The sequence below is a fragment of the Protopterus annectens genome, chromosome 5.part0 (assembly GCF_019279795.1).
Source record: "Protopterus annectens isolate FY-2018-M chromosome 5.part0, PAN1.0, whole genome shotgun sequence".
Taxonomy (NCBI): Eukaryota; Metazoa; Chordata; order Ceratodontiformes; family Protopteridae; genus Protopterus; species Protopterus annectens.
In genome coordinates, this window is record NC_056735.1 from 263,282,391 (window position 1) to 263,309,284 (window position 26,894).

Consider the following 26,894-nt stretch of genomic DNA (forward strand, 5'->3'; position numbering starts at 1 on the left):
GCAAACAGAGGTCTTGTAGTCACAGGTGTCCAAGTCAGGCAAGGGAATCTCTGAATAAATGAGCACACACTCCCAAAAATGTTAAGCATCATTCATACTTGTCAGCAACTGTACTGGGTACTCATCACAGTATGATTATGAAAAGGCTTTCTAAGCTGACATCTTTAAGTTTGGTTTTAACAGAGTTGGTGGGGCGCTGAATTCTGCTGGTTCCATTGCAAGTGCATTAGATGAGACCCCCAAAACTTTGTCTTTGTAAAGGGTAGATCCTGTCTGCTGACTCTGGTACATGTCTTCAAAAGGTTTACCAGTCTGTAGATGGTGGCCATGTGGTACACCCCATATGTCTTGACCTGGCCAATGACTTTGATGCCATTCCCCATCATGGCATTATATAGAACCTAAACGCATTAAGAATGAATCCATATGAGGTAAGCAAACTGTCTGAAAGTCAGAACCCACACAATGCAGGTTTTCAAGCCTCATCAGAATATAGGAAAGTGCCCAGTGGTGTCTGTCATGGCTTGGTGTTGGGGCCTCTCCTTTTTGGCCTTTACTTCTCAGATCTCCATGCAAACAGCCAAGCCTTCTGGCTAACAAAGTCTGCAGATGACTGCAGACTGCAGGTTATGGTTAAGTCACCATCTGACATGAACTCTCTATGGTAAACTCTTGGTGTACTCAAGATGGATTCAAACTAAATGATAAAAAGTGTAGTATTGTCTCTTTTGTTAAATAATCCTGCCCTCCATCATACTAAACAGACAGCATGACACTGCAAAATGAAAATGTAGCCACAGACATAGGAATTTAGGTTGGTAATTCCCTTTCCTTTGATTATCATGTAATGAAGGGTGTTAGGAAATCATTTTTATTTAGTACAGCTAGTCGCAAAAGGAACATCTTCAAGGTCTAAAGAGGTAATCACTCTCTTATACTCAGCAGGGATCGGGAAAGTTAGAGTACAATGCCGACTTCAGGATGTATTTCAATAAACATAACAAGCAATTAAAAAGACCACAAAAGTTCCTAATCAGAAAGATCATAGGCTTAAATTCCCTGAGATATCAAGACAGGTTGAAAGCTATATCCCTTTCATTCATTGTCTTACAAACTTTTGAGGGGAGAGCTCTGTCTTGCTTACTTCACCAATAACTGCTGATTTGTGGTTGAATTTTTGTTTACTCCCACCCTGCCACCCAGTTGTTGTGCTTTCATAGTTTGTGGCTTTTGCTGTTACCCACACCTACTGTAAATTTGATAAGGGACACTCCTCCCAGTCCCATCTCATTAGCTAATTCTACCTAATACAGAGATCATTTGGTAAGGTCAAACCCCTTAGTTCCTTAGCCTTGAATTTTCTTCTGTTTCTCCTCTCCCCTTACCACTTTACTAACAAAAAAACCCCCACTTTATTCAGCTTCTTTTACTGTATTTGTGTTTCCTCCTCCTGCTCCATTACGTCATCTTGCTCTTTCTGCTATTTGCTGCGGCTTGTTCTCTAAAAAGTGTTCAATTGTGCCTTTTCTGTTGCATTTGTTACTGCTTGTTTATAGCCTGGTTAAATTGTAAGTATTATTCTAAGCCTCTTAGTTTTTCTTTAAGCACTTGAGCTTTAGGCTAACCCCTTAGCTCTCCCTGGCTTTCTCTCTCAGATTCTGAAAAATATGGATGGACAATTTACTACAGTTTCTCCTGCCAGTCTGGTTGATATGGGCATCCTGAGACTGTTTAGCAACTGCCTTATGTACACAGACAACCACCTACTACTCTCACCTAGGAACACAATTTGCAAGAGATGCAATTACATTAGGAATCTACAGTCCAAGCTCTCTCCCTCAGAAGCCAATATATCTGGCACTGAGAAGGCTGTCAACATAATCACTACACCTCAAACACCACCCACAGCTACACAACACACACCCACATATGTGGAGGTCCTCAACAAAAACAGCCAAACAAAGGAGACCTCTGAGGCAAAAACCTCCAAGGCAAAGACACACGAGATCTCCACAGCCCTCCACACCACATACCATGCATAGTTCACACACCTGTGTCTCACAACTACTAAGGCTTAACCATAAACACAACATATTAGTCATAGGTGACTCCATTGTGAGACACACAGATGTGCCTCTCACCAGGCTGGATAAGGAGAAAGTCAAGGTTAGTTGTCTGTCAGGGGCCAGAATCCGCCATATCACACACGCACTCAAGTCTCTCAACAACAGGTACTGTTATGACTCTGTCATAGTCCATGTTGGTGTGAATGACTTGTGACATACCTCCCTGGACTATATGAAGAGAGACACAATTGAACTCACTGAATATATCCCAGGCAGGTATGTCCCTAGCCTTAAGCAGCATTCTATCGTGACCCAGAATGATGCCTGAATAAAAACAGAAAATGATTGAATTTAACAATTGGCTTAGTTTTTGGTGTCATTTCAGGGGGATCCAGCACCTGACAGTTAAGGAAGATATGATAGACAGACCACGATGCTTTGGGTCTATATTACCCGATCGAAAGTTTAGGTTAACGAATACCTAAATGTCAAACTGGTACTACCGAAAAAGTAAAATAGCGAATGGTTGATTTAACATAGGGAATGAATTCCCTCGGCCGCAAAAAAAAAAAAAGAAAAAAAAATTAAACCAAAATGAAGTGGGGGGGGGTATCACTCCCCACACCCCTAATATGGGGGGCTGTGCCCACAACAGCCCCCCCAACTAAATATACCAACTCCTAGATCACTCTACAGTGGGGAAAGGGGCAAAATCCACATAATAGCCAAGGGAATTCTTACCCTGTGTTAAATCGGCCGTTTGCGTTTTTTTGTTTTCGCTATTACCAGTTCGACATTTAGGTATTCACTAACCTAAACATTCGATCAGGTAACAGGAACCCGATGCTTTGCTAGAGATGGCCTGCATCTGTCTCACCTGGGCTTCAGGATTCTGGCAAAGGCTTTTGCCTCCCCTGTAGTACCTTTTTAAGGAAAAATGATGAGTTTAAAACTACCAACATAAAAATGTCAACAAAACACAAATTAAAGGTCATGCTGCTAAACGCTAGGAGTCTAAACATGAAAATGCACTCATTGCAAGCATTCCTAACCCTGGAAAATGCTGACATCTGTGCAGTCACAGAAACCTGATTCAAAGCTGTGGCTGGCACTCCAGACTTACCCGGTTACTCATCCTATCGTATATTCAGACCCCAAACTGTGGGTAGTAAAGCCAAAGGAGGTGGAGTTTCAATATATATTAAAGACATACACACCTCCAGGCTGGTCAAACAGTATGACACACAGGAGACACTTTAGGTGCAGTAACTATTGACAAGACCCCTATACAAATCATAGCTAGCTACCGGCCCCCAAATCGGACCCAGGATGCCCAAGCTGCCTATCTAGACCTCTTTGACTCTATCAAGATTCAACCCTTTACACTGATCGTGGGTGACTTTAACTACCCAAACATAGACTGGAAGAACTACTCTTGCCAGAACACAAATGCCCAGAGATTCCTCGATTTTGTCAATGCAAATGCTTTGGAACAGCTAGTCGATGCCCCCACAAGAGGTGATAATATCTTGGACTTGGTATTAACCAACATGAGTAACCACTGCAGCATCCCTGCAGTATCATCCTCCCTTGTAAGATCCAACCATAAAGCCATCACGTTCAAAGTCACCATCTCCCTTGACCCTCCTCTAGCTAGGGTCAATCAAAAAAAACTTCTCCAAAGCTGAATACAGCCTCCTGAAAGATGGTATAAACAGCGTCACAGCCCCCTCCCCCTCTCTAGGAACTGGCACCAGTATCCAAAACTATACCAAATTACTATATGAACATTTATATAGATGCACGGAATCAGGAATCCTGACAGGACTAAATCATCCCCTGCAAGGAAGAGTAAACCTGTCTGATGGACAAATGCAATATATAAACACTATAAAAAAAAATTGCTGTCCAGGACCAAGAAGGAGCAGGTGCCCAATTGGAAGCAATTTTTCCTTAGCCTAAACAAGCAAATAAGAGCACTAGTGAAATCCTCCAAAGCAAACTTCGAGCCCAAATTAGCCACATCTACTAGATACAGTCATAAGGCCTTCTTCACATATGTCTGTAATCTCAAAGGTATCACCCAGATCTGTTCAGAACTGGTGGTCAAGGATACCACATATACAAAAGCCATAGATATAGCAAACTTGCTGGCTGACAGATTCAGTGAAAATTTCACCCCACTGTACCCACCATCAGTAAATCAGGACATTCCCAGTACCTGGCCCCTTCCCCTTATATCTAGGGATAAGGTCATCACTGCGCTCTCAAAGGCAAAATATACAGCCTCCATGGGACTAGATAACATCCCAGGCTACATCCTACATGAACTCAGGCAGGAACTTGCAGCACCATTAGGCACCTTATTCAACCAAAGCCTGAGTACCAGTTTTATCCCAGCTGAGTGGAGGACAGCCACGGTCATCCCTTTACACAAAGGTGGAACATCCACTGATCTGGGAAATTTTAGACCCATCAGCCTAACTAGCCTGATCTGCAAAGCCATGGGGATGGATTATCATGAACCTCATTAACAAGGACATTGGCAACCTCCATACACTCCATCCCACACAGTTTGGCTTTGTCAAGGGGTGGTCACGTCTGTTAAATTTGGTTGACTTTGAGACAGTCACCAAAGCCATGGATGAGGGAAAGACAGTGCACACCAACTACCTTGACCTGGCCAAAGCCTTTGACGTTATTCCCCACTTGGGCATAATAGATAAACTCTCTCAACTAGGCATCAATCCATATGTTACCAGATGGGTAGCCAAATGGCTCACTGATTGAACCCACCTAGTCAAAATAGGGGAAGCCACCTCAAGCAGTAGACCTGTATCGAGTGGCATACCCCAGGCTTTGGTCTTGTGGCCTCTGTTATTTGGGATATATTTTATTGAGGTACAGGCCAAAACCAGTGGGCTATGGCTGACCAAGTTTGCAGATAACTGCAAGTTGGGAGCTGTCATCAATTCCCCTAGTGATGTGGACATCCTCCAAGACGGTCTCACACAAACAAATGACTGGTGTGAGAAACATGGCCTCAAGCTGAATACAAAAAAATGCATCATCATCCCCTTTGGGGAGAGAGATGTCCCCACAAATTATCACATTAATAACAATGTTCTAAGCAAGCAGTCAGTCAAGAGGGATTTGGGCACCCAGATTGATAGCAGCCTGACGTTTGATCACCATGTTGCTTCCATTGTACGGAAAGGTGTCTACATGGCCCACTTCATAAGTAAGGATATCGCATCCAGGGACAAGGAGGTCATAACATCCCCATATTCTTCCTTATAAGGCCCATTACTGAGTACAACACTCCATTCAGCATGTACCTCGCAAAGCACATGCAGCAGCTAGAGAGACCACAGAGGTTCCTCACCAGGAGAATCCAGGGCATCAAAAAGTCTACCATACACAGATAGGCTAAAAGCCCGGACTCCTCAGAGGTGACCTCTGTCTGGCATACAAGGTGATCTCGGACCCCACCTTGATGAGACGGCTGCATATCCGCAAGTCAAGCTCCACTCGAGTAACCCACACACGTGCCCTCAACCTGGTCTGTGACATCAACAGGACTTGTTGGCGGGACAGATTTGTGTCCCAGAGACTTTCCCATCTATGGAATAGACTCTCTCTCCACATCAAGCAGAGTACCTCTTCCTCCTTTTTAAGTGCAATCTGGATAACTGGATGGGAAATAGAAAATGCATCACTGGGATTCCAACCGTGTCCCTCCTGGACAGGGGCATCGGATGTTGATTTGCCTATGCATGGGCTAAACTCTTGGCTAGGCTTATAAGGGCCTCAGGGCCAATAGCCTAGTAACTTCCTATGATCCTATGAAAAGAGACCCAGTTGTCTTGAACTTCCTGTATCTCTGCAAGTACAATGGATCTATGAATACTAGAACCAAGGACCTAAATCTTTACCAGTCCATTAAAATACTCAGTGGAGAGCCAGGTTTATAACTCAGTGCCTCCAAAACCTCTGGAATAGACTCTCCTTGCATGTTAAGTTGTGTGACTCACTATCTTCCATTCAACATATCCTGGATAACTGATATAGTCCTCCTAGAGAAAGGAGTTGTGGCCTAAGAAGGGTACTGGCAGGATGTAAATAGTCATAAGATTAAAAGGCCTTGGAATATTTATGAATCTATGAAACTAAAGTTTCATTTTTTTCTGCCATCATTGCAGCACTATAATTTTCCCAAACCGAATTATCATCACTTGCACTGAATTTCCAATTACCTAAAAGTGTAACTTTAATTAACCTCACAACATATGCAAACATGGGAGACATGCAACTCTGTTAAGCACTGAGAGACATCTCTGATTATTTCAGCATGTTGCTCTAATGTTCAACACATTCAAGTACAGATTTAGTGTTTTCTGGCCTGAGGCAGGATTACAAAAGTCAGAGTTCCTCTGTAATGTGTAAATTATGGCGTATTTACTAACATTAACAGTCAGATAGTGTCACTGGTGTGATTAAAAAGGCTCATATCCCTCATGAAAATTAACAGAATCTGGGATGGGTAGTAGATTTAAAACAGTAAGAAGGCCCCTAGCAAATCTGGAAGAATCAGAGGCCTGCTGCCTTGATACAGTCAAGGCTCCCCTGCAGAATTAATGATATCAACAACTTGCAGTACGCTTAATTAAGTCAGTAACTCGTGCATGTTTAATCTGTGGCCCCAGCAAGATTAACATGATTAGATTGACCATATGGCTAAGCATGAGTAACTATCAGGCAAGTTCAACAGGATTAACATTAAAAATGTCTTTTCAACAGTGCTAATTAATACCAAAGACTTGGAACAGATTAAATAAAATGAAACCCTACTTCCTGTGGAACCATCACCCTTCATGATTTTCTGTTTCTTTACAGACCATGGGCTGTAACAGGGAACATCTTTCTACTACAGTGTTATGGACTGATTCTGTGTTGGACAGCTGGGTAATATGAAAAGATAAGAATAAATACTCTGCATTACCAGTACCCGAAGAAAAGAAGTCTTCATGTGTCATCTTTTTTGCGTGATTTTTTGGCTATCCAACTGCTTGGGAAGCAGGAAACTCGTATATAAAACAAATACTCAAACACATTTATCAAGCAATAAATATAATTTAAAATAATCAGATAGGCCAGTGATGGCAAACCTATGACACTCATGTCAAAGATTACACGCCATGACATGCCAGTGTTCGCCAACACCCGAGTTACCAAAGAAACTGCTTTTGCATTCATTGCTTGTGTAAAGTGCATTGAATTATTTTGTGCCAGTTGCCAGTTCAACAAAACTGGTGCAGAGGTAAGGAAGTTATTAACCTCAAAGACTATTTCAATATACTGTCTCGCCAGAGTCTGCAAAGGGCAGTGCTGACATTGTTTTCTCTTCATGGTTTCACTTCTGCAAAGGACAAGTCCTTTGCATTTATAGGAATGTGCTGTTTTATATTCCTCTCAAATGTCCTTCTTAATACCTCCTAAAACTGGCAACTAAAATGTGTATTAATTCATGTTTATTTTTTCTGTCAGTGTCTCAAATTAATAGTGCTAGTAGTTTAAATTAATAGTGCTAGTAGTTTAAATTAATAGTGCTAGTAGTTTAAATTAATAGTGCTAGTAGTTTAAATTAATAGTGCTAGTAGTTTAAAACTGTCCGTGTCTCTTATTTCTAGATGAGTCACTGCTTCTGTTGAGATTTATCCTTGATGTATTGAGAGCTATGCTGTTGTATTTTTATTTATTTATTTATTTTTATTTATTTTTGTTTGGGGGGGGGGGGGTGACATTTTCTGAATTTTTGACACGCCGAGCCCAAAAGATTCAACATCACCGAAATAGGCAAATACATGTTTAAAACAATCAGGACCTTGAATTTAAAAGAACTGCTGTATTTATACATGGTCCTAAAAAACAAGTGGAGGTGTGGGACCAATGACTGAAATAGCTTGGAGTCTGGGTACACAATGTACCAATATTTGGATAGCCTGCTGCTTGAGAAATGGTCCATGTGATTTTGATGGCTGCAGAATACATAAGTTGAACGAGATGCACATAGGTTCATAGATTCATAGATTAGTACTAGGCTAACTGCCCTTGCGAGCCATTTTAAGCCTAGCCAATTATTCCCTGTGCGATTCAAACCCTGTACCTTGTATTTGTAAGGCAAGCACCTTAACCATTAGGCCACCCTCCCAACCCCATTGATCTTTATGCCTCATATTTTGAGAAACAAACCTAGCAGTGTGTAGGATTGCACAAGACAGATAATTTAATTTTGGTAGGCAGTTTGTAATTAATAATTTTTTTCCCACAGGTAGAAGTGTCATGCACATCACAACATACTCTTCCTGGAATGATTTATTTATTTTTTACCATGCTTTCATTTTAAGTTATACATTTTGTTAAATAGCTTTTTTCTCTCAGAATGTCAGGCTAACCATTTTAAGTCTGTTATATCAGTCAGTATTGTAGCTAGGGTGGGGAAAGAGTCAGTAGTATAGCTAGGGTGGGGCGAGTGGGGCAACTGCAGCCGGTATTGCATTTGAGGTCAAACCTGAGCACTGTAGAGCTCCGTGTGTGGTCTTTCTTTCTTTTTTTTTTAATGAATCTTTAGTGCTGTAGTGCAACAAGATATAAACTGTAGCAGCAGTTTGCTACATCTATAGCAAGCAGTTTGCTACAGTTTAAAATGAAGAATTCTTTTTTTAAATAAAACATGACAGCTGTAGCACTCCATGCAGGCAGGGTATAAATTGAAGAAATTATTTTTTTTTAATAAAATATGCTGAAGGAGAGTTGGGGGAAGGGCACAGAAATGGAACCTGAATGGCCAGGGCAGGAGGGGGAGATATGTCTTGCATCTGGCCACCTGTTTGGTGTGCCACTAGAAGGAATGTCCATTTTTTTTGTTGTTTTGTTTGCTCTTCAATGTAAGACCTGGGGGGCATAGATCTAACTATGCTAAGTTGATTGCTTACAATGTAATGATCAGCTTAGTACAATGGAGTACTATTTTTTTCTTGTTGTTCAGTTGAAGAGTTGAGGGGGTAGGGCACTGGTTTATAGCACTGGCTGAACCAGCTATGCTTCTGATTACAGTAAATCATTTTCTTTTTTTTCAGTACCAAAATAGTATACTGTGCAGAAAATATGCACCGACTAAAGTTTGTGGGGGCTAAGGGCTACATTTTTGAAATTGGTTGATCAATATATTGTGGGGCTTTTTATAGCTGAAAGTTTCTGAAGTTTTGGAATCCTGTTTTTGTTTAGTAAATTTTACTTCTTTTTAGTAAAAAAATGTTGAAGATTAAGACTAATAATGAAAAAACTTTGCTTTTTCAAACAATAAATATAATTGAAAGTAATCAGGTAGGTAAGAATTTGCTTAAAGGTAAATCCAATAGAAAAAGTATATTTATGCATGGTCTTAAGAAAACAAGGGGGGGGGGGGTAGGGGCTGGGCCCATGTATTGCAGCAGCCTGGAGCTTAAGGTACCTGAAAAAGTATATGCTGCCTTCTGTTGGTTTCATGATGTTACTTGCATTTACATGCATGCATAACAAAGTATATTTAACGATTTATTCTGATCAACTAGTCTTATTACTGTATTGTACTAAGTACAATAAATACATGGAGCCAACGGCTCCAGTTAATAAATTTTACTGTTACATTTTCCTTTTGGATCTACAAGCATACAACACAGATGCTGTCAGCTGTCTATGGCAAATGTCCAAAGCCTGTTTATGCACACTCATATTTATACCAAAAAGTCTATTTTTTCTCAAAGTCTGATGTATAACAGTTCTTTTATTTATAACTGTTTTCCTTGTTCCCTTGTCCTTGGTCCTCTGTAGTTTGATGATCTATGGAAACTCAGTTTTGCATCATCTGAAATGTGGTGTTCCAGCATTATCTGAAACTTGATGTTACATCTCTTTACATCATTGATGTCCTTCCAGCTGCCATCTGCGCAGTTATTTTTACAGACTTTGTTTCTCAATAACATTCTCCTTTACATGGATGCCAATACCTAATAAGCTATGCCAGCACACTTACTACTTTTTAATTTTCAGCATTTTATATTATTCCTAAATTAACCCTTTATATTTCATATCATTCTTGCAGCTTTTTATTTAAAGCAATAATCATGCTAGCAACAGTTACTATTTTTCTTTTAGGTCCCCCTTATTTTATTTTTTGGAGGAACAAACTAAACTTCAGTTAAAGAAAATACTGCATTTGTTTCGTCAGCATTGCTATTTACAGCATTTGCCACTTTGCTCATATTTACAATCACTTGTTGAGTTATTGCAACTCTTTGTAACCTGCAGCATATAAAACAATTTCAAGCACTCATTATTATTATGACCCCTAAAACTATCAACACAGGATGTATTAACCAATTTAGCAATTTGGTCCCAGATGATGATCATCTTCTGAATATGTCCCACCAATTATGGGCAGTGCCAGCTTCTGTTTTTGTCTTTTACTATAAACACTGGGTTATTTGAAACCACACATACAAACTGTGGTGCCACTTTAACAAACATCAGTTTACAAATTTAAATACATTAGTACTAAATTATAATTTGTCTATCAATTATACTTGTAATGATTTACTTCCATTGTGCTTGTAAATGTACAATCTGTGAGACATCTTGTTCAACTAGTTTTGATACCAAGCTCTCTTAAATCTGCAATTGATATCTTTAAAACTTGGAAATGTAATATTGAAGTGCAATATTGTTTTTTTTTTTTTTTTGGTATTGTTGTCTTATCATAGTACAAGTGGATGGTATTTTTACCATTTGATATGTATGAAGTACTGGCCTGTTACTCAAAATGGTAAGTATTTATTTTAAGCCATGGTTACTGTGTTGTTTATACAAATAAACAGAGTATTGGTAGAAATCATACCTTTTTTCCCCCTGTTGAGTTTATTCTTGTTTTTGTTATTGTCTATACACTGTGGCATTTTTGCATGATGTCTTTCCTTGTCAGTTTGTGTTATTATCTATACACTGTGGCATTTTTACATGATGTCTTCCCTTGCCAGTTTGTGTTATTATCTATACACCATGACATTTTTACATGATGTCTTCCCTTGCCAGTTTGTGTTATTGTCTACACACTGTGACATTTTTGCATGATGTCTTCCCTTGCCAGTTTGTGTTATTATCTATACACTGTGACATTTTTGCATGATGTCTTCCCTTGTCAGAACTGTTACATGTTTGAGGTAATGCACAGCATCCAATAGAGATAGAGCTGTTTACTGAAATGTTTATGCCAGTCTTTGATTTTTTTTCTACTTTTATGTATGTCTAACCTTGTTTAGCTAACCATGCTGTTATATTTGTGTTAAATGTTATCCTCCCAAAGGTACATGCTGTATGCTTTTTACAACTGAACCTATGTTCTATTTTGTGTAGCATTTTCCTAAGTTTTATTTGTGAAATACTGTAATTCCCTCTGTTTTGATGTTCAGAATGATGCAAATGAAATGCAGATGTCTGTGTTGAATGCTGCATGCCTTGTTTCGCAACTGCATTTTTATCTATAGTCCTTGAAGCATGTTCCAGACACTGAACATTCAGCTTGTCTGAAGCTGTCCCAAATGTCAAGCTTTGATTTGTTACTCTATTTACATAGATAAACCATTTACTATATACTGTACAGAATACACTTGCTTGTACAGATTGTTTTTGCATTTGTATATATGTGGGTGTAATGTACACAGCCCAGTTTCCAAACCAAGCATTAAACTGAAGCCTGCTAATTACATTACTTGAAACATTAAAATGTATTTTTGGTATTAACACTTTGCACCTTTATCTGAGTCCCTTTTGCAGTACTGTTTACACAGTTAGCGTAAAATTGAAAGCATGCCCTTCCCCCTGTAGTATACATCATTTTATTGCAGCGGTGGTGCAGCAGTAGCATTGTTGCCTCACAGCAAGAGGTTCTTCTGTTCAATTCTCAGCTAGTGTGCGGGGAGTGCCTTCTGTGTGGAGTCTGCATGTCCTCCCCATGGGTAGAGTGGCGTTCCGAAAGACATGTGTGAATGGGCGTGTCTTCGTTGAAGGCTGGGCATCGAGCTGGCAACTCGGCACCATGAAAATCTACTGCCAATCATTAGCGGACCAGAGTTCTGCTGTGGCGACCTCTAGCCGGGAAAAGCCGAAAGACAAAGTACAGTTTTGTACCTACCATAAATGTAGATGTTCGAGGATCCCATTGCTGCAGTCCTTACTATTGGGTATAGTCCGCATCCAGTCGGCCCGAATACCAGAGTATAAGGCTGACGTCGGTCAGGGCGCATTAGACTGACGTCAGTACGTCAGGGTACTAATGCGCATGACCGACGCCATATCCTCAGTCTTTTCTTGCCCCAGATGTCAGAAGACCCTAAAAAGACAAGGCCCAAAATACCTGCACCAAATATATGTACAGTATATACAAGAATATATACAAAAAATATAAGCATGTAACCTCACCTACACAACCACCCCTAAACACAGAGGGGAAGGAGGGAGGGTAAATTGGACTGCAGCAATGGGATCCTCGAACATCTACATTTATGGTAGGTACAAAACTGTACTATGTTCTTCGTTCCCCATTGCTGCAGTCCTTACTATTGGGTAGAATCCCAAAGCAGAGGTAAGGGAGGCTGGCAAATCATAAAGAAGCAGGAGCTGACAACATGCCTTGCAAAACAGCTGTGGCAAAACCAGCCCTAGACTTAGAGTAGATAGGAAGGTGATAATGCTTAGAGAAAGTATGCACTGAACTCCAAGTAGCTGCTTCCAAAATATCCTTAGTTGCCACCCCCCTTAGAAATGCTGTTGAAGTGGCAGTAGCCCTAGTGGAATGAGGCCTAATCCCAGCTGGAATCTCCTTGCCATGATGGGAATAACAAAATGCAATGCAAAAGCCAATCCACCTAGAAATAGTTTGTTTTGACACAGGCTTGCCCTGTGAATTCAAAGCAAAAGAAACAAACAACTGCTGAGACTGCCTAAAATCCTTAGTCCTGCTTAAATAATAACGTAATTGCCTGTGTACATCTAAAGTGTGCAAAATCTTTTCCCCTTTATTTTGGGGGTCTGCATAAAAAGTAGGCAAATGAATAGTTTGGTTTAAAGCCACACTAGAAACCACCTTAGGCATAAAGGAAGGATTAGTACGTAATGATACCCTATCCTTATGGAAAATCAAAATGGCTCTACTGCCATAAGGGCCTGCAACTCAGACACCCTTCTTGCAGAAGTAATAGCCAACAGAAAAGCAGTCTTCCATGACAAGTATTTCAATTCAGCAGTAGCCGCAGGCTCAAAAGGTTGTAGAGTAAGTTTTTCCAACACAAAATTGAGATCCCAAGCAGGAGTAGGAGCTCTACGTGGGGGTCTTATATTCTTTGCCCCTCTAAGAAACTGCTTGAACAAAGGATGCGAAAACAATGGTGGGTCACAATCATAGTGAGCTGAAATTGCTGCAGCATGAATCTTAATGGAAGAGAAGGACAAACCTTTGTCCAATAACTCAGTAAGGTATTGAAGAGCCACACTCAAATTAGGCTCAGAAACCTGCAAATTCTTTGCTGTACTCCAAAATAAAAATCTCTTCCATTTTTCTGCGTACACTTTCCTTGTACTTGGTCTTCTAGCTTCCATAATCACATTTAAAACTTGTTGAGGAAGTTGAGACCTGCTGTGCTTCAACACAGAAGATGCCAGGCTGTTAGATGAAGAGAGTGAAGCTTGACATTGAGCAGATGACCATCCTTCTGAGATAACAGATGAGGAATCAGAGGTAAAGGCCATGGAGGCTTCCTTACCAGACTCCGTAGTAGTGGGTACCAGTGTTGCCGAGGCCAATCTGGAGCTATCAAAATCATCCTTGGCCTGTCTTGTCTGTCCTTTAATAGTACCTTTGGAAGAACAGGCAGAGGAGGAAAGGCATACACATGAAGGTTTTTCCAACTGAAGGACAGAGCATCCACTTTCCAAGCTGTGTGATGAAACCCCTTTGTGCAATACTGTGGCAGCTGGTGGTTTAGTGGAGAAGCGAACAGATCTATGTCTGGAGTTCCCCATGACACTGTCAATTTTTGAAATACATGAAGATCCAGTTTCCACTCGTGGGGATCCATGATTTGTCTGCTTAACACATCTGCTAAGGAGTTCTGTGCTCCCGGCAGAAACCTTGCCTGAAGAGTTAGTTGCAAGCTTAGCGCAATCTCCCATAAAATCATTGCTTGCCTGCATAGAGGATAAGAATGTGTTCCCCTTGCTTGTTGATGTACCACATGACAGTTGTGTTGTCTGTTAGAATCAACACCTGCCCTGGAAGAAGTAACTCCTTGAAAGCCATTAATGCAAACTGGACTGCTAACATCTCCTTCATGTTGATATGTAGATGCTGTAGTCTGGCAGGCCACTTGTCTTGTATCCACTTTCCATTTAGATGAGCTCCCCAAGCAATGTCCGAGGCATCTGTCGTTAAAATCTGACTCGCCTCTGGCCGGGTCACAGAGAGTCCCTTGTTTAGGTGACATTCCTGAGCCCACCACATAAATTCTTTTTGAAGGCAAGGTATTATTTGAATGACAGTGTCCAAATCCTGGCAGTGCTGTGTCCATACATTTTGAGATACCATTGTAGCTTCCTCATATGCAGTTTGGCATTGGGAAGCACCAGAATACAAGATGCCATGAACCCTAATGCTTGAAGGACTGTCCTTGCAGTCAGCACGGACTGATGAGATAGTTGATGGAAGTAAAGTGATAGACTCTTTTGTTTGTCCGGGGTTAAAAGGCCATCTGGGCTGCTGTATTCAGTCTCACACCCAGAAAGCACATGTCTTGAGAGGGTACTAGACTGGACTTTATTTCGTTCACAGAATACCCTAGGCATCTTAGCACTGCTATGACATGTTCCAGATGCTGTAGAAGGTCTTCCTTTTCTTGAGCCAGAATCAGGCAGTCGTCCAAGTAAGGATAGATTTGAATTCCTTGAAGCCTGAAGTAAGCTATCACTGGAGCCAGAACCTTTGTGAATACTCTGGGCGCAGTAGATAAGCCAAAGGGCAATGCAGAGAACTGATAATGAGAATTTCCAGCTCGAAACCGCAGATACTTCCTGCAACTTAGCCTTATAGGCACATGAAGGTAAGCTTCCTTGAGATCCAAAGTTACCATCCAGTGATCCTTGCCCAGCAGAGGTAAAAGCTGTTGTAACGTCAACATCTTGAACTTGGGAATGTCCAGAAAAGTGTTGAGGAGAGGTAAATCCAAAATTGGTCTCCACGTGTTCCCCTTCTTTGGTACTAGGAACAGGCGAGAATAAAATCCTAGGCCCCTTTCTGATACAGGGACTGGCTGAATGGCCCCTATCTGTAGCAACTGAGAAACTTGCTTGTGAGCCTCTTTTCTTTGTGGAGGAGGAACGTCTGGCATGCCTTTGAAAGGGGGCATTGTATGGAAATAAAATCTGTAACCGTGGTGAATGATATCCAACACCCATTTGTCTTGAGTAATTAAATCCCAATTTTCTTTGAAAAGAGACAGTCTTCCTCCCAAAGGAGCTGCCAGACGGGAATCTACTGGCAGCTGAAAAGACAGGTCATTGGGTCTGTTTACGAAAGGACTGACCCCTGCCCTCACCAGAAGTCTGAGCAGGTGAACTCCTGTTCTAGGCCTAAAAGAACCTTGAGCCCTGCCCCTACCACGTCTAGACCTACCCCTAGACTGGGAATCATAAGCAGGATATGTCCACCCCTTAGCAGGCCAATTTCTACTAAACTTCGGTGGCTGCACCTGCAAAAAGCTTTAACAGTTTGCATAGACTTAGCTTTGTCCTCCATTTTCTTTAAAACTGCTTCCACAGGCGATCCAAACAACACATCAGACTGTAAAGGAGCATCCAAAATCCTTGTCTTAACATGCTCAGCTAAATTCTGATCCTTCAACCAGGCATGCCTGCGAAGAACAGAACTAGTAGCGGCCACCCTCGAGGAGGCCTGTACAGCATCAAAACCACATTGCAAAGAATGCTTACCCACTTGTTCAGACACATGAACCAAATCCAGCAACTCTTTACACTCAATACCTTCCGCCAAAGCATCCACCTTAGATTTCAATTGTGAAAGGAGATAATTCTGATATTTTAGCATGTGAAACTGACAATTCAATGCTCTCATGGCTAGAGTGGAAGAAGTATACACTTTCTTTCCCCACCTATCCAAAGCCCTTGCCTCTTTATCAGTGGGAACAGGATTTTTAATCACAGAAGCTTTAACACCTTTAGGCCCTTGAGAAATAGTTTCTGGGTCCGCCCTAGGACTCTTAAACAAATACTTATGAGCTTCGGGCACCCTATAATACCTATCAGGCTTAACAGGAGCAGGAGGCAAAGAGTCAGGGTTCAGGGAAGCCTCTGCAAAACATCTTCCACCACATTCAACACAGGAGGAATAGCTAAGGGCCTATGCTGAGGTAAAAACAAAAATTCCCTAAGCCTTTTCCTGGAATCAGAGTAATCCTGGCCTTCCCATTTAAAGTGCTCCCTCATGGAATGCAGAGTCTCTGAAAATGAGAAATCCTCAGGAGGAGAAGCTGTAGGAGTGGAATCATCCACATCAGAATCAGAATAAGTAGGATACTCCTGCAAGTCTTCCGCAGAAGACTCTGAAGCCTCTGAACACTGTTCAAAACTATCAAACTCCGGTTCCACCCTAGGCCTCTTATCAGGCGGGGGCATAGAACCTCTAATCATAGTAATCAAATCTTCTGCCATTTTAAGCATATGTTTCTTAGGTACAGAACCCGAAATGCTAGGAGAAGGCCCCACTGAAGCTGAAGTAGGCCTACCTCTCAAAGAAGTTTTGGCAACAGAAGGAGAGGCTCTAACTACCTTGGGAAGAGAGGGAAGAACAGTCACCTGAGAAGCCCCTCAGCCTGGCCTACCTCCTGAGAAGGCACATCCTGTAACAGTAAAGTTTCTGCCTGGGACTCAATGGAAACTCCTGGCAAAACCTCTGGCTCCACTGAGCCTTCTAAAGAACCGACGTCCGGGACTGCCGGTTCATCAACCCTAGGCTTCGCTGTTTTGTCCTTGCGCTTCTTGACCGAAGCGGGCGTCGGAGCATCCGACGGCATTTTATAATTGCAACGCTTCCCAAACACTAACCTGGCACAGTCTAACCTCCTCTTAATAGTGCGTTTGTTAAACCTAGCACAAGAGCGGCAGCCAACAACGTCGTGCTCAGGCCCTAAACAAGGTATACACAAGGTATGGTAATCCCTATGAGGTATCTGTTTCCCACAAGAAATACAGTTATTCACTTTTTCTGACATCCGGTAAAATACTGAGGCAAGAAAAAACCAAAATGTTCCCCAACGGGGTACTTAGCCAACTCTGTTTCGGTCTGAAACTCCGGTTTCGGAAATATTTCAGAACGCCAACCTGCACTCGCAAAACTGCTTCTGCATCGGACCATGCGGCAAAAAAGACTGAGGATATGGCGTCGGTCATGCGCATTAGTACCCTGACGTACTGACGTCAGTCTAATGCGCCCTGACCGACGTCAGCCTTATACTCTGGTATTCGGGCCGACTGGATGCGGACTATACCCAATAGTAAGGACTGCAGCAATGGGGAACGAAGAACATCAACAACATTGTTTATTTGCTTTATGCTGTGAGAAGTAAATGTATGCTTGTTGTTTGGCTGTTACCTAGACTGTGACACTTTGGTCTTACACATTTGCTTTTTGATTTGATCATTTTTTGGCCATTTTTGAAAACAGAAAATATTTTTATAAAGCTTTTGCTGTTGCCTATATTGTCAAAGTTGTAGTAGGAATTGCTTTTACCCATTTTGAAAAGACGTTTACTGTTACTACTAGCTATTCGTACCTTCCCTTTTTGTAAAGGGACCTGCATAATATAACTGCATACTATATAGCCTATGTACTGACTGTACTCATAGTATTTACTTGCAAACAAATTAATGACATGTATGCACAACTGTGACGTCTTATTGCAATTACTAAACAGGATTTTTGTAGACTTTTGTGCTTTTTGCTTAATGCTGTACATGAATACTTAACAATGTTTTAGAAAAACATAAACCATTTGGCCTGGCAACCAGTCTTGTTTCATTGACCTTATAAATTTCAGTACCAGTAAAATTTTATCTTATGCAACATTCCTTGTAACTACCCATTCCAGCCTGGAAAGATTTGAGCTCACATTACTTACTTTTTTTTTTTGTTTCTGCGCATTCCAGACGCTTAGCCCATAACTCCTTCAGCACTTACTCGCACCTTCAGTCATTCGTTAATAATAAACATTCGTAATTTGCCTAACTATGCATAATACTGCTTTTGAAAACTGTTTTTGCTGGAGTCTTTGCTATTTTTGATGCTATTATACATATACAAAATATTGTAAGAAACAAAAGAGATATTGACTTAACTAACACATGCTTAAAACAGATATATTTACATGATTTATATTTGCTGTTGTGTGCCTTTTGCTGTACTTTAGGTGAAAGAAAATACATGCATGTCAGTCTTGTGACGTCGTGTCTTTACTGTGTTTAACTACTCTCATTTGATTTCTATGCCCTAGAACTGTTTGAAATGGTTTGAAAATCACTATTTAAGTGCCTTGCTTTAACTGAATGAAAGTTTGTGCTGTGTACGCTTAACCATTTTGTAAATGTAGAATAGTACGTCATAAATTATTTTCTATCAGCGTAGTTAACTGCTGTTGCTTTAACTCTTTACTAACTAGATTATCTGTTCTGCTGACTTTAAAGCTCTTATGCACTTCTGAAAAAGTGTTTGCATATGTTGTTGAACTTTTTGAACTCACTCTGACTGTGTCTTAGAAGTTTATTAAATCTTTTTGTCAGTTCACTATGAATCTTGTCTCTGTTTTTATCTGTTTTGTACTGTGCAGTGGTTTTATGCCACTTTTGTCTAGCAATATATATACAGAAGATTTTGTAAATAACTGACTTGACTGATACTGTAACTCTGAAATTAACATTTTACATGTGGTGACAGGACATAATGCATCTGGTTGTTTACCATTACTTTTATGATATTGCAAACAGAAAGCAGTTTCATATGACTTGCATAATAAATGTTTACTGTCATATAAATGATGTTGCTGTTTAAGATACCAGTCAAACGTACATAAAGCATTGACATGAACTTTACCTAGTAAAGTACTACATGTGCTACAGTTATGTTTATATCAATCTTTAAATTCTGACCATACATGTGCTGGACTATTATTACTGTCTACCTGAAAGGTAGTGTTACACTTTACAGTTCTTTTGTTTATGGCATCCATGCTGTAGAATGCGAAACAAAAAGAGAATTAACAGTTTCTGTGTGGAAGGTGGCCAAATCTTATGTCGAGAAAACGTAGAAAGTCCTCGATTTTCCCAAAAGGTGGTCAAACACAGTTGGCAGATTCAGCTGTGTGAATGTACAGGACCTGTGGAATCTGCAGAGATGTGCTGTTCTGCTACTGGATACTGTGCATAAGAAGGAGGCAAACGTTTGCACTACAACTGGACATACTAACTGAATAAAATCAAAAAGAAGCTGTAGTTGTCACAAGGAGAAACCATTTGGTCTGTCAACTGTGGCTCGCCATTGAAAAAGTATATGGTATCTTCTTTTGGCTTCTTGTTGTTACTTGCATTTACATGCATGCATACTATCTATTGTGACCAAATAGTCTTATTACTGTATTGTACTAAGTACAATAAATACACAGACAACTGCTTCAGTTAATACAACTTTTTTCTGAAACGTGGTTTCCAGCACTATCTGAAACTTGATGTTACATCTCTTTACATCATTGATGTCCTTCCAGTTGCCATCTGCACAGTTATTTTTACAGACTTTGTTTCTCAATAACATTCTCCTTTACATGGATGCCAATACCTAATAAGCTATGCCAGCACACTTACTACTTTTTAATTTTCAGCATTTTGTACTATTCCTAAATGAACCCTTTATATTTCATATAATTCTTGCAGCTTTTTATTCAAGCTAATAATCATGTTACCAACAGTTATATTATTCTTTCCGCACCCTTAAGTGGCCAGTGAGATCACCAGTTTCAGTATCCATCTCTGCACTCTCCTTTGTCACAGTACTCCATACTGTACCGTCTGGAGATGGTACTGACATACTTCAAAAAGCAAAATGATTGTTACTGTTATCTGTGGAAGGGAAGGGTAGTTACAATCATCTCTGTCTGGATTTAGAGAATATCAAAGTCTTAGTACTGCCATATCTAGATTCATCAATGTAATTTTTTTTTGTTTTCCCTCAGGACCTTGCCTTATGGTTCTTCTACCTCCACCCAAATGTCCGTTTGTCCTAGGGGGATTTGAAGAAGAGTTCCTTTCTCCTTGTAAATCCTGGTCAGCCCTCCATTCTCCAGTGACAGTCAGTTGGTAGGAAGCAGGCCATCATGCTAGTCCTGGGAGATGGCCTAGCCTCTCTCCCTGGCAGCAACCCTTGAGGAACTCCTCTGAACTCTGTTGTACTTGCCTCTAGTGGAGGGGTCTGCCTCCACATGCCAAGTTTTCCACTCAGCTTCCTTGTGCTAGCACTCTGTGTCAGTGTAGGCTCAAACTCCATTGGGGGTAACAACTAGTACTTCTGCTTGGTGTCACCCTTGTGGCTAGCCAGATCCACCTCCCTTCCCACAGGATGGGCCAGCTAGCAATAGCCACTCATTTTTATTCTCAACAGCCCACTCCTACAGGTACCTGAGCTGCTAACTGAACTCAGATCACCAGTGGCACAGTTAGTGCTTTAGCCCTCTATGCCATGGAGTTGGCTCATTTGTTACATTTGTTGAGTGCATGACACCCTGAAGTCTTGTGGTGATGACACATGCAGAAACAATGATGGTGCCATTAAAGTCACTGAGAAAAGGAAGTAAGAGTTGAAGATGGCGTTAGATAGTACTACTAATCAGGGTGTAATTATAGGTCTATTGTGCAGGAATTGCTTGACTTTTATTTTTGTTCAATCTCCTGAAAAAGTAAGCTGATTGCAGGAAGTGCTCATTTTGCTTTGAGAGGTTATACTGTATTCATTAGATTCTCCTATAGAGACTTGCAGACCTGGCAAGATCCAAGCCTCAAAATGCCTAACATCTTCAGTGTTTAAGCCAAAGATAAAAAAGGAACTGTAGTCCTTAAAATATCTATATATATATATATATATATACATACATGTGTTTATATATATATATATATATATATTATATATATATATACATATATATATATATATATATATATATATACACACACACACACATATATATATATATATATATATATACACACACACACATATATATATATATATATATATATATACACACACACACACATATATATATATATATATATACACACACACACATATATATATATATATATATATATATATATATATATATATATATATACATACACACACACACACACACACACATATATATGTGTGTGTGTGTATACACAGACACACATGCACACACACATACTCTTTATTGGTCTTTCTTGCAGTTTGTACTGAATAATTGTTTGTGTGACCTTTTACCCTTTGGTTTGGAAATTATTTGAGATATTTTATAGGCACACCATTTTTTATTTACAACAAGCTTAATTTTAAACTCTGTGTTTTTAAAATATAGCCAAGAATCCTCTTATGCAGTTGTGACACGGTAAAAAAAAAAGTCTGAAACATGCATGTCTACAGTTAATGGGGGTTTACTTTATTCACCTGAATGTACACATATAGATGTAAAAAGTAAAAAGTCACATGCATTCAGAAGTCATGTAGCTGAAATTCTGGTATGTCTTTATGGGGCCATTTGCACATATTCCATGGGATTCTACTACTGGAGGTTTAAGACATTACACAGTGCAGACTCTAGCCTGGCATAGATTTTTCTTGCAGGTTTTAGTGAATATTTTGTTTGTATGAGCTTGTTTTCCTTTAGTCTGTGCACAGACACATGCATACATATATTCACACATTTAGTGTGTGTGTGTGTGTGTGTGTGTGTGTGTGTGTGTGTGTGTATGTATATATATATATATATATATATATGGATCTACTTTCAATTAACTAATGTACGATCCACCAAACGGCAAAAGCACGAGCTCACTGCACTGAAAGCTGAGTTTAACGAAAACCGACAATGCTGAAAGATGAATCAGTGGAACTCACTTTAATGGTGAATACAGGGCATACCGCTTTCAATTTAATAAGGAAGTATTAGTAGTTGTATGAACGTACCGGCATCTAAAATGTCGGATTTGTGCAGAATTGCTCCCGGAGTCCTGGGTGAAATATATTGCACAGGTAAATCACAATGAGGAGGTGAGATTTTAATTATGGCAGGTTATGTGTATCATTTAGAAAGTTTCCCTTTTCCCCACTGTAGTCTGTAGTGCGATCTCAGAGTTGGTATATATTAGTAGTGGGGGTGCAGGGGGGCTTGCCCCCTGCATAATGTAGTGTAGTGTATTTGTTGTTTTTTTTTTTTTTTTTTTTTTTTTAATTTTTTTGTCAGCTGTAGTCCGTTAAAGTGAGTTTCGCTGATTAAGCTTTCAGCATTGTCAGTTTCTGTTAAACTCCGCTTTCGGTGCAGTGAGCTCATACTTTTGTTAATTGAAAGTAGATCCGTGTGTGTGTGTGTGTGTGTGTGTGTGTGTGTGTGTGTGTGTGTGTGTGTGTGTGTGTGTGTCGGAATATTTAATATAATGAAGTCAAAATAAACAGAGCCAGTGGCATGCATACATGTTATATTTTCAGGAGTTTTTAAGTCATGAACTAGACTATTATCTCTGAAATATAAAAGAAAATAAGCAGAGCATGTACAAAGCAATGTGATAGGGAAAGAAAAGCAAAGGTGTTGAAATGGTACTGAGAACAGTCCAATTTAAATACATTTAACCACATAGTTACCAAATCTGCCATTAAGCTACAGAAAAAGCTAATTCAAAATAATAACAACTAGCAAGTGAATTGTAAGAAGACCAGCTATGGCCACACTGCATACTAAGATACATACTCTCTGCAAGCAGATTCCATGTTGTACTGTTAATGACTACAAAATAGTAAAAGGTTAATGAATGGGATGTGAGGACAACAACTGATGGACTGTTATAAATAAGGAAGGCATCAGGAGGTATCCAACAGAACAGCAAATACCTTTGTATCACTTATAACCATGTGCAAAGACAGTCCATAACCCTCTGTATAACAGATACTTACATGTAGTTCCTGACCGAGTCGGGTAGGATTACAACACAGCGCTGATCTTCCTTGAGGTGCTTGGCTGCTTTCACAGCAGCTGCCATTGCGCTACCAGAGCTGCCACCTGTCATATTAAATAAATCAAAGCACAATGTGAGATGAGCATGACAACATATGTTCATGTCTTCTGAAGCATGCAACACGGACAAGAAGCTGTCAAAAAAGTTACAACCTGTACATGAATGAAGAGTCCTCAGGAGCTGGAGAAGTGGACATTGGGCTTACTATTTCAGCAGATGCAGTGGCAGTCTTGGGGTCTCTGTCACCTAAACACACCACTTAAAATCTTCTCATTACTGTCATGATCGACTTTTGTTATAAATGCTAACAAATGTTTGTGCAACATATGGACCCACCATAATTCCTTCTCTTCAAAAACATAACTGTTCAGAGAATTATTAGCTATATCTTGTTTAGACAGGTCTGGAATGTGACAGTGCTATGTTTTTTTTCCAAGGCTTATAAATTTTTATTTTTCTAAAATCCTATAGGTTGTTATGCTGTACACTTTGTTCCAGGATGCATGCTTTTTTAACACTTGAGTGAATGGATACTTTCATTTTATTAGTCCCCAATCTGTCTCTAGAGCCTATGGCATTCTAACGGAGTGATAATTTTTCTATACTCCAGCGTTCTCATGTTTTAGAATTTTCAATTCTGCACATAGTCAGTACTGCCATGGTGTTAACTTTTTTCCTTGTAATGGGGCTAGCCTGTTGAGTATATTAAGGAATCAATCAATGTTTCACTGAAGTATTTAGTAATAGCATCATCCAGGTTCTTTTTCCCCATTCAACTCATTTATTAGATACATAAACAAAATACAATTACAATCTGTAAAGTTCACATGCATGGTGTACCTTAAGTTTTCCTCCCCAGCGGCTGCTCCATCATAAAACCTAAATGACCACCAGCATAGCTAATACACAAAGAAGCAGCCCAACACAGGTGATTAAGAATATTTTGAACTCAGATGACCCTGTTATAGACAAGAGAGATATATGGCACTATTTATTTTACTATAGCAATACATCTAAACTCCAATATAAGGAAAACAAAAAATATAAAAATAAACACTCATGGTTCAAGCAACAATCAGAAACTCCACTGAGATCCTGAAGTCAAGCCCCTGCTGCATTCAATCCATAGTATATAGTCATTTCCCAGGGTCACCACAACCCCATTTTATGCTTCCAGTACAGATTTCTCAAACATCCCAGTTCAACTTTACCTGTCATCAAAAGCTTCATGCTAGTATTTGTAGACCTTCTGTTCATCACCCTGACCACATGAAGAACCCTCTTAGCTACACATAGCCTTGTTAATTTTGGCATGTCCTTGTTGCTAGCTTTCAAGCATGTCTGCTTATAATTGTCCCATAATGCCCACCTGCTCATATGGAGTCTACCTACCTTGACCCATGATCTTCCAACTTCCATATCCCTTACATACTTAACTGATGGACTTACTGGATCATCGGCAGATGGCATGACTTTCATTTTTTTTCCAATTTACTTCATGGTTAAGAGGAAAATTAAGCAAATTAGTAGTTTACAAGCCCTAGGAATCTTGACATCCTCAGCACAATTTAGAAGTAGAACTACTTTAGTTAATGTAAAAGATCTTCTAAGCATTTCCTCTACTAAGGATTGCAGATCTAACTTGAACTGATATAATTTCTGACATCCCTAAAAGACATTATCCCCATAAACTATAATATGCTCTACACATCTCCAGCAGCTAGGGGAAATCTGTGGGCAAAATGTATGCTCTCTTTCTGGTATATAAAAATATGTGTGTAAATATTTGCAAACAAAAATTCTGAAAGTTCTGGATGTTGCTGCATATATATAGGAGTATTACAAATAACTAACCACTGCTGTACAGTATACTGCTTTGCTAAATGCTTTCCCAAGCTTATTTTCACATTATAGGATAGACCCACGTGATTATCGCCTTGGGCAGTGGATGGTCTAGAAACAATTTTCTTAGATGACTGCTGAGTTCTGGACTCAATCAATAGCTCCATTAGGAGTGAGGTCCCCCCTGTCTCTCTATATTCTCCCCTCCATGCTTTTTGTTCCAGCATCAAACACTGGTATGCTATGTAATCCAGTGTCCTGAGGGGAACATAACCCGAGCCACTTCCCATTAAGTCATCTTGTTATTGCGCAGCAACTGTTCCCAGTATCTCTGCTCCTTATTTCTCTCTTTCCAAGCAGAGACTGCTCTGGGCACTCCTGTTCCTATGCCAGCCCCTCCAAAGTAACCCATAGGAAGAACTTCTCATGTCCATGGATTTACACCTTTTCTACTCAAGTACCTAAGGATGACTTTACAAATGTAGTGTTTCACAAATTGGCCCTGATCTCTTCTGTGAAACTGGTTCCAAAAGGTGAGCCTAATGACACCATCAGTAATTCCAGGTTGCATTAACATTACATTGATTTGCTATATTCACTAATGCCATTCAAGTATTCTGAGATATCCTCCGTGACATGTCTAAGGTCAGCCTACACACTGTCCTCCTGAAGGCACTCCAACCTCTAACTGACTTTTATCCTAGTTAGCCCTTCGTTATATCTTTTGTTGGTTGACTACAAATTTTTTCTGTCCCGGATTCCAATAGCTAATCTCCTACTCCACTCTGTTTCACTGTGTCACAAGATTATCCCCATTTAGATCCATATCAGCCAAGAAGGTAGACAAAGTTTCCACTGCCCACTGTTTAAATTTGTCCCTAAGCAGTAAGTGGAATGGAAAGCTGCAGTGAGTCAAGGTACATCAGTCCCCCTTCCCTCTCAAATGAATAGCAATCATCCATGACTAGAAATAGTTAATGGGTGAACACTGCTTCCCCAGACAATGTACAGATGTTCCTTGGATATGTAAATCCTATCCAGTCTAGTCCATCATACAAATCTAGTTGAGTAACGTGTATTACCCCAATGCATGCAACCTCCTATGAGGGTGTCGGACCATAAATGTCTGTACAATTCTTAAAATACTGGCCCACATGATTAACACTCCTGCTTCTATGGCCAGTACAAACATTATCTTTGTTGCACATTAAGTTCCAGTCACCACCTAATAAAAATATGTCCTCATGAAAGGTGATAATCTCAGCCATCAGCATCTTCATTTCAAGTCAAGATGCTCAATGGGAGATGCACACTGACCAGAGTGACTCTCTTACCTAGCCAGTATCCTCTGTCCCCCATATATCTCCCTAGACTGTCTTTGAAACTGCCCTCAATCTGCAAGGGGGGACCTTTTCTGATCATTAACATCATGCCTCTCCAGCTACCCTCTGGGTATTCTGGCAAATACCCATTAAATGTACTCCTCTTTTGAAACTCCAGATGTTCCCCTATATTCAGATATGTCTCCTGCAGCAAAACCACCTGAACTCTAGCCTTAGACAGATAAGCTAAAAC

General features: G+C 40.1%; 1 protein-coding gene across 2 annotated transcripts in view; it reads right to left on the reverse strand.

Moving 5' to 3' along the window:
• Positions 1-26,894, reverse strand: part of CBS (cystathionine beta-synthase) — a 656,282-nt gene that overhangs the window by 168,244 nt on the left and 461,144 nt on the right. For both annotated transcript variants that reach the window (XM_044072237.1, XM_044072236.1), the window contains exon 11: positions 23,416-23,521. In XM_044072237.1, the coding sequence (XP_043928172.1) occupies positions 23,416-23,521 (106 nt within the window). The remainder of the gene's footprint in view (positions 1-23,415; positions 23,522-26,894) is intronic.